General features: G+C 43.2%; 1 protein-coding gene across 2 annotated transcripts in view; it reads right to left on the reverse strand.

Annotated features, from left to right (window-relative positions):
* TLK2 (tousled-like kinase 2) overlaps window positions 1–9,208 on the reverse strand; it is a 39,189-nt gene that overhangs the window by 10,277 nt on the left and 19,704 nt on the right. For both annotated transcript variants that reach the window (XM_010145649.1, XM_010145648.1), the window contains 5 exons: window positions 8,578–8,670; window positions 7,123–7,233; window positions 5,646–5,782; window positions 4,122–4,274; window positions 533–599 (listed from right to left, as the gene is read on the reverse strand). In XM_010145649.1, the coding sequence (XP_010143951.1) occupies window positions 533–599; window positions 4,122–4,274; window positions 5,646–5,782; window positions 7,123–7,233; window positions 8,578–8,670 (561 nt within the window). The remainder of the gene's footprint in view (window positions 1–532; window positions 600–4,121; window positions 4,275–5,645; window positions 5,783–7,122; window positions 7,234–8,577; window positions 8,671–9,208) is intronic.

The following is a 9,208-nucleotide window of genomic DNA, read 5'->3' on the forward strand; positions in this document are numbered from 1 at the left end:
ATGTAATTATAACCTCCCTTGCAGATACAGTCCCTGCTGAAGCCAGTGAATCTGAAAACAAATGTGCACAACTGCCTAAACAGTTTCCAAAAGCTCAAGAGATTTTATCAGACTGTTACTGATAATGCTGGTTAAACAATATTGCAAAGAAAGGGCAAAGTCAATGATGGCTGCAGTCCTTGCTGTGTTCTTAAGATTTCCTTCCCTCGGTCCATTCCTCCCTATTCCCCCATATTAGACACACACACAGAGCCCAGCACTAGGCAGGTCATAGTGACAGAGTAAGATGTATCAAAACAGTGAAGTCCCTGCATGAAATCAGAACTGTAAGGACACAGAAATCCATTTACTGAAGCAAAGAACATCTTTCCTGACTAGCACTGCCTCAGAAAAAATTTAAAAATCTTGGCCATCCCTTTCAAGCAACAAAACCCTCCCACTTGTCAAACAAAGAGTGGTGACCTCCACAGAGAAATGCTGCTGTTCACAGAACACTGAGTCAGCTGAAATCCTTCCCTAAGTTAGTTCTTACCTTTTTAAGATGGCCTAGTCGGAGTTTGAAGATTTCTTCCTGTTCGTGGTATTCTGCTAACGTTAACCTACAGAGAAGGGACAGATCAGTGCATTAGCTTTCAACTGGTGATAAAGTGAACGGTCTGCAGAACACACATCACCCGTGGAAGTGACAACTACACAGAGTATGTCAATAGGCAGCGGGAAATTTTTTGGCTAAACTCTGCAATCTATTTTTTTTTTAATATTTAATGTAAAGACAACCAAAAGCTTGAACTTTGACAAGCACACATTAATTTCAAATCCAAATCCCTAATAACACCTATTTAGGCTAGTGACTGACTTTTAACAAAGAATGCTAAACCATAATCTAAATAAGGAATGCTGAAGCACAAATATTCCACATCTTATTTTTCCATTTAAAGTTTGCTTTACCAACTCTTTTCAAATTTTTCTTTGTAATAAAAGCTGGATAATTCAACCCAGCTATTCACTCCGGGCCTAGCAGTATCCCTGGCCACAGAGCCACTGCAAACAGAGCAATGACCTGGGATTCAGAGCTTTTTGCTGTTTCAGGCTCTGTGAACTGGTTTCCAGGGAAACCTTGGGAAATTTGCTTCACCTTACCATATCTTTGGCCTCATGTAGAGTTCAGAGAAGTGATGGGATAAGGGGAATAATCCCCATTTTTTGATGGTAAGTGATGGACAAAGTTTCCACCCTAGGTGGCTGGTCAAAAAAGTTTCAGAATGTTTTCAATGTCTTTTATAGCCCAAGGGTGCCATATAGGACGGAGGCAAAGAACAGCCTTACACTAAAACAATGATGGATGCCATCACTTCTGGAATGCAATGATGTGCTGAGATTTTTAAGGTTAGGAAAATGAATCACTATATTAATTTTCTCACTACTACCCTCAAGGACTTTGGTAAAAGCATCACACATGTAAACATAAAGCTATGAAGCCCATATCAACTGCATCTGTTTACTCTGTAAACAGGATATGCACATGACAACATAAAAATATCTGTTTTTGAACCTCAGTTGAGTTCAAAGCATATCCCAGGAGGACTCCTGTGGCAGCAGTTATGCTCTGCATAGTACTTAGTACAAAGGTTAGTGTCTGAGGTCTCCACAGCATCAATACCAAAAGGAGTTTAAAGAGGGGACCGAGCCCTGTGCCTGTGCAGAGCCGTGGGTCCTTGGCTCACCGGACAGCAAACAGAGGAGGTAGTACTCAACCGACTGAGTGAGCGCCTTGAAATGCCCCAACTTCTCCCCACCGCTGCTAATGCAGAGGGTCCACAAAATTGAAAAAAGTGCTAAAGCAGTTGTTAGCCAGTAAATTTAATGGAAAACTCAGAAGCCAAGTTCCCTTTGAAAGAATCTTGACCATAAGGAACTGCTTATTATAAACATATATACAAGACACAGCCAGTACTGTAAATGGTTACATGTGGTATAATTTCATATACAAGCACGTTAATTCACCCCCACACAAACCACGATAGCCTGAATTTTAATCAGATTCAACTAAAAGGCCATCCCAAAAGTTTAGGTCTTTGGTTGGTGTTGCTGTATAACAAATAAAAAGACAATTGAATAAACCAGCAACAAACTTTCCACGTATTCTTGTGCATGGATAAAATACGGATAAACACCAGCCGTCTACTCATCAAGCAAGAGATGCAGGCTAACGTTGCCCAAAATAGCTGCCAGTTAGTAGCAAGAACGACAAAAATCATGGGGGTTCTAAGATGAACACTGCCCTGTTTCACAGAAATGTGTTTGAAATACACTTCCAGTGCAGCTGAAGACTAAGATTGCCCAAGCTGCCCTAACAAACCTCCAAAAGCCCCAGCAGATTCATGTTCCTGAATGAAAATCTTTTTCTCATTCACAGGCTAGAAACTAGTTTCAGAAGAGCGCACATTTAAATTTGCACCATGGGACTTTCCTACTCTTTTTTAAGATGCTGCAACAACCATGAAGCAAAGAGGAACCAAAACTCAAATGAAGGAGTTTGGCTGTCTGCTTCTCATTCAACTTTCAGAACCATTTATGTTCGACTTGCTAAAAAGACAGCCTCTGGAAGAATTCCGCAAGGAAAACTCCTCCAAACAGCAGGGAATTTTGTACCTAGTGCACAAAAAGAGCTGGGAGCACAAAAAGGCTTGCTAGCAAACCCAGGTAAGACTAGATTGCACCAGGCAGGCTCACAGCACGGCAAAAACATTAGCATGACTTCAGGCACATCAAGACCTGTGCTCCCATGTCTGCAGAACAAGCCACACTGCAGCTGCACCAGTCTGCTGGGGAAACACACCCCTGCAGAACTGGGGAAAGCATCACCCTGTCCCTCCCAAGTGAAGGGTTACCACCATGAACAGCAACGCTTTCAAATATCCACGCACAGACACTTTGTTTCCTTCTCCAAACTCAAACGCTTTAACGTAAAATGACAGCTTTAAAATTTTATTTAGTCTTTTATAAGCTCACTTGGCTGGAACAAGCTAATACTCCTCAAGCTACTTCTTTGCAGAAAGCACACAGTGCTCTCCGACACCATACACCTGATCTGCAGGCACCAGCACCCCATCCGGGGGCAGCGCCCTGGGCGCTGAGAGCACCCGCAATATCATGATTCAACAGCCACGTTCCGTCTCTGCTGTGACTGCAAAAGGCAGCAGGAGCTTCTGTTTCACATGCACTTTTAAAAAGATCAAGACCAAAGACTAAAGGGCTACAAAACTTTGAGGTGAAGCCGTGCCCAGGACATTTAATAGTGCAAAAAGAGAGATGTGGTTGAGAGGTACGCTATTAGCCACCAGCGATAAAATGAAGACTGTAAAGGAAACTGGTAGAAGGTAGGGAAACTCTCTGAATTAATGTATTTCCAACTCACAAAATCTTTAAAAAAATGTTCTGAACTTCTTGTGAGACATAGCTTTCCTCTCTAAGAACATCAGGACTCGTAAGAGTATTAGTAACTTCAAGAGAGGGAGGGAAAAAAAAAAGAAATCATCTACAAGAAGAGAGAGTAGCACTTCGATACTTTGATGACCTTTCCATGTCCCTCACTCGGCTATCTGTGACGGCCTGCTTTGGAGATCCAGGACAATGCTTAAGGCACCATCCTTAGAGAGAGCGTCTTTTTTCTCCAGTGGACTAATCTGGTTGTTTGGCAAGCCTCACACAAAAATACATGGAAATAAAGGCTTCCAAATGTGCACAATCTTGTTTTCCTTAAAAAGAAAAGCATCATTTATCACACAGTGATGCTGAAAGCGGTTCTGAAGTTGCACCACTTAAGAAAGCTGCTGCTTTTCAAACTTGACGCAACAGGAATACTGAAACAGTTACTGCATTCAAAAAAAAAGTTAAGCTCATACGAAGTCTGGCCTCCGCGATGATCCTCGTTTTACTCCAATGAAAACTATTTAGAACTGCAGCCAGATGCTGCTGAATGCCAGGCTAATTCCACAACATTCATTTGGGCACGGAGCGAAGCCTAGAGGCAAGGACAAGATTCCATTCCCGAGCAGCTATTTTGTGCTCTAATCAAAGCGTGCAGCTTCACAAGGCACCAAGAAGGCCACGCAACCTACGTTTCGTTTTCTGCTCCATTGGTCTTGTTCTTGCGCTGCTTCTGCTCATTGCTTGCTGGGGGCGTCTGTCCCATCGCAGGTGGCTTCCGTTTTGCTAACATTTTTCTTTGTCTTTCTATTTCTTCCCGCTGGGAATTTATCCTTTCCTGTTGCCTGGAAAGAAGAGATTAGGAAAAAACAAAGCAGGTAACTAATGGTATGGACTGGGTCCATCTGTTCTGCGCAGATCAGAGCAATCAATTTCACATCGGTTGTACTTGTAAGGTTAGTTACAAAATATTTTCGTACAGAAAAGGGGGGATTTGCCAAACATTATGACTCAGATTTTTTTCAAGTCATTTTTACATGAAAGAGGATTCTTTTCCTGGCCCACAGAAACCTCTCAGTAAGTGAAAGGTTTTATTCACGCAGAGGATATCCAAACCCAAGGAGCTGCTAACCTCATGGAAAACCCGGGGATCCAGGGTAAGTCACTAACTTTCCACTCACTTTTTCCTAGAAAGCTCTGTTCTAAACCTCAGACTTTCCTGTTCAAACTCTTCCTGAGGTGTGGCAATGTCTGAGAGAGCATCCTTATTCTTCAGGAGTACAGCTGAACTATCCTTAGTTCTCTGAAATATTACCAACACCACTTCCAATTGCACTAAGGAAAGTCTTTCCTCCAAGACAAAAAGACCATCTTAACACATTTCACAGTGATAAAAGCACTCTTGAAATTTCCAGTTTAAATGACTTGACCATTTACACACTTAATGCACGCTTTGAGAGACTGAGATTGCAAGTAAAAGTTCCACAAGTATTTCTTCCATGTCTTACAGCACAAACTAAGGAAGAATTATAAAGTCCTTAATCTCTGCCTAACAAGAGCTGCACCTCCCTATCAGACTACAGAGAAGTGATACGAATTTAAATCATCACACACAGCTCTCACTAATGCAATTAATTGGCCAAGTCCTACTTAAAGGTCTAGGCCAGGTGGGAATTGCTGGATATTTCCATTAACATCCTGCATAAAAGGGTCTCTGATCTTTATTTCCAGGTTTCTGCAGCCCCTTTGATCACTGTTAGGAGGCGGCAAAAAAAGTTAAATAGTATGGATTTTCTTTTAAGCTTCTCTACTTTCTACTTTAAAAAAAACCCCTAATTAGCCATCCTTGACTAATATATGCAAGTATGCAAATCAAATTGATTGACCGACAATACATGTGAGAATTTGGTCCACCCCACCACCCTAAGCACTGCACAGCCAGGTAGGTGCACTGAGAACACCCGACGGGCAGCCCACTGCTTTCCAGCCCAGAGGCCAACTCAAACAATTTCATTCCAATTCAAGTCTCTGGAGGTTTAAGTGGAAACATATTTCTCACTTCAACGCAAAAATGTTCCCCTCTGTCTGCAGCTGAGTTCCTACCCAATCCTTTCATGCACCAGTCACACTGTTCGCACATTCTGACATGCAAGACATCACACACAACTGCTTAGTTTTTCCGTCTCTGTAGTTAAGACAACTCTGTTTGTCCTCACTTGATGAGGTTCTGGAAGGCATAGCCATCTGTCCACTGCTCGGTGAAGGATGCCCCGTGCCGCACCGTAGTGAAGTGACCTAGTCTCAATCGATCCTGCATGCTCTTGTCTCTGCATGCCATCTTCTCCTGTTTTGACTGAAAACAAACCAAAACACATGTAAAAATATAAGCCATTAATTAGCAGCTAAAGCTGTGCTGTGTTTAAATCTCTACCCAACTCTTAACCTCTTCCATTGTTCCAGTACTGCTTATCTGAAACCCAGTGGAAAATCATTGATCAAATGATTGCTGGTGCTTCACGCTGGTCTGACAGGCATCTGTTTGACTGCCTCCTTTCTGGCATTTCAGCCTCACCTTTCCTCCTCCATTACTGCTTCGGCAGCTCACCCTTTCTATCCTCAGCTGAAGTCAGTCTAGCAGTAGGATTAAAACTCTCTGCGTATCAGTAGCTTAGCTAGACTTCCATGGCTCTGATCAGCCCTTTATTCACTCAAACGGGAGATCAAGCAAGAAAATGCACCTTGAATCACTGTTAAGACTGTAAGATTGATCAGACAGCTCAATCCTCCTAGACTCACACCACTCCCAGAAGTGACACAATCTCAGTTAGGTCACCAACAAGCATAAGAACTGGTGGTGGCATCCGTCATGGAGTGTTTCTGCTAAGCAGGGGGAACTTTCCAAGGCCTGAGATGAAAGCAGCAAAGTTTCAGTCAGTGAGGATTAAAGATGATCCAGCAAAGCTCCTCCCTGGAGCTCTACAGCATCTCTCTGAATGCCAGGTCTACCCAACACCTACCCTAGAGTTCTAAATCCTCCCAGAAAGAGGAGTCCCATTGAGCCAAGAACAGTCAGCTCTGTGACAAAACCAGCTCAAACAGACTGCACGTACTGGCCAGCATCCTGGTAGTTTTGCCCATCCAGTGCCCACAAACAATAGGTGTAATTTGCTCAACAGGTGAAAGAGCAACCAAACCCTCCCATTGTTTAACCATCAGGAAATCTGGAGATCTCTCGACACTGAAGCAGGCACGATGCTGGTAAACTGCAGCCTGGCACTTTCCCCAGTGTCTTTAATGTGTTGTTTGAGTGTCATACAAAGCACCGATCTCCAAGTTTGCCATTTGGAAGAAGGAAAGGTCTAAATCACTTGCCCATGTCACGGAGCGTATCTGGCAATTTCACTGCACAATGGGATACTGCTCGTGTATTGCCAGAGCTGGACAATGCTGCTTCAGAACCCAGAGTACTTCACTTAAGCAATGGGGATCACTCTTTTAGACTGGGAAAAGCAACCAAACCAGATCATTCTGAACCATTTCAGTTTTAGGATTACGTTTGCAGTGAAATAACTCAAGATAGAATTCTAATTGTCTTTTATCACTAAAGCAATAGGAGCACGTTTCCACTCTGAAAAGAATACAGTTTTCAAGGACATTAACTGTGACTGCAGACGTGCCAAGTCCCCTGCTCACCTTTTCTATAAGAAGCTTCTTGCTCATTGTTACGCATCTATTCAACCGCTCCTTGTACTTCTCCAGCATCTTTTGCTGTTCATCTATCTGCCGCCTCAAATCGCAGTTGGCCTAAAATGGAACAGAGAAGAAAAGCCTTTGACTTTAAATCAGTCAAAGAGCCAAACCAAGCATCACCTTTCTCCAGCAAGTTCTAGGCATCAGATTAAAAAGGGTAACAAAAAACAGACTAGGTTGCTCTCAGCAAAACAACCAAGCCAAGCTCTTCAATTTTTAACCCACTCAAATCCTAATACCTCTCCAGGACAGGGAAGCACTATCATCCTGGTTTATGTACAAGGAACTAAGATACAAAGAAACTAAACACAAGCACGTGGATTTTTTTTTTTTTTTTTTTTTTTAAAGATTTAAGCCCTTGCCACAGCTACCAAGTCTCAGAACAGCTTAGTCACCCCTGGACTATCCTCCCTCTTTAGCCTCAATACTGGCAGAGCAAAGGGATGGGGGAACTCCCTTTGCACTTTCAATTAGATTCTTGTTCGAAACACTGTCAGCCCTGCAATAGAGGGCTCCCAGCAAAGCTGCTGGCTTTAACACCCCCACAGCACAGCACAGCAGGACTCCCCGTGCAACCATTTTCGTTGATAAAAAGTTACATGTAACTATTCTCCTTCCAACCAATTTCCTGTTTCATGGACTGTTTCCCACAACCCCCAAGTGCCTCCGTGTATGCCTCTGTGAGCTTGTCTTAGCTCTTTTAGGTGCTGAGAGCAGACACGCTCAAACACAAGGAGCCCTCCCTCTTCTCCCTTCAATGTGTTTTCCAACCCTTCTCAACCCTTCACAAAGATGCCTCTTCAGCTGATGAAAGATAAGATAAATCAATTAAATGCCTCCATGAAGAGAACATCCTTGATTTAAAGGGTTAGTCTACTGAAGCAGACTAATGGGTTAAGAGAAGCTTTATTCTTTTGGTTTGACCAAGAGCTATTCTCCTCATCTCTATATACGATGCTGACTCTCACGAAGGAGCATTTCACAATACACCCTCCCAGTCTACTGAGAGGCTACTGAGCATGTTACTAAACAAAATGCAGAGTCAGCTCCTCAGTGTTTAGAAGAGGGGAATTCTGCAGGGAAACGTGGACATTTAAGGAGCAAAAAGTGTGCAACACGTCGAAGAAAGGCCAACACCCCCACTGCAGAAGACACAAACACCTCAGCTACCATAAACCTGCACTGTACAACCATGGTCACTGCTACACTGCTCGCTGATTCAAGCAGGCCCTCAGTATCTACAAGCCAGACAATTGTATTGACAGGATTTGTTTTACCTTGCGAGTGCTGGATCTACAAACAGTACGCAAACCCCTGCTCTGCAGGCTGCTGGCATAAGCATTCTGGGTGTCTTTAAAGAGCAGCTCTTAGAAGAGTTGTCCCACTTCAAATACTTACTCTTAGTAAGTCATCTATCCTCCCCTCCTTCTTCTCCAAGTCAGAGTTCTTACTGTTTTCTAGTGCAGATATTTTTTCCATTGTGAGGTCAGACTGTAGAGGAAAAGCACCATAAACCATATTTAAGAAAAACGTGATATTCCAGACAGTTAGCACATGACATCGCAGTGTAAGCCCCTCTGACCTAACAGGCCTAAAAAGAAGGAACTGATTCCCTGCACACCAGCAGTCGAGGGCAGTTTCTCAGTTTTTTGCTTTCCTATTGCACGGTGGGGTCCTCTAACACAGGCGGTTCAGTCAGCTGGCACAAAGCTGCTCTGGAGAATACAGACTGATCACACATAAAGGGCTCAAATATCCCCTGTATCCTGCAAATTTTGTTTTTGTAGTTGAGTTCTGTCGACTCCTTGGTGGTCTCTCACATTCACTGTCCTTTCCTGCAGTGCAACATAGCTTGTAAAGGAAACAGGCTTAAGACAAAGCCCACCAAATCCCACCCTCAGCTGGAACATCAGATTTATGAGACCTTTCACGGGCACAGACAACCATCTGCTAGACAAAAGACAATACCTGTGGGTTCTAAGAAAACACAGGTCTTTGTCTTAAAATATTATAAGAGATTGACACAGCA

The sequence above is a fragment of the Buceros rhinoceros genome, unplaced genomic scaffold, assembly GCF_000710305.1.
Source record: "Buceros rhinoceros silvestris isolate BGI_N320 unplaced genomic scaffold, ASM71030v1 scaffold3211, whole genome shotgun sequence".
Classification (NCBI taxonomy): Eukaryota; Metazoa; Chordata; class Aves; order Bucerotiformes; family Bucerotidae; genus Buceros; species Buceros rhinoceros.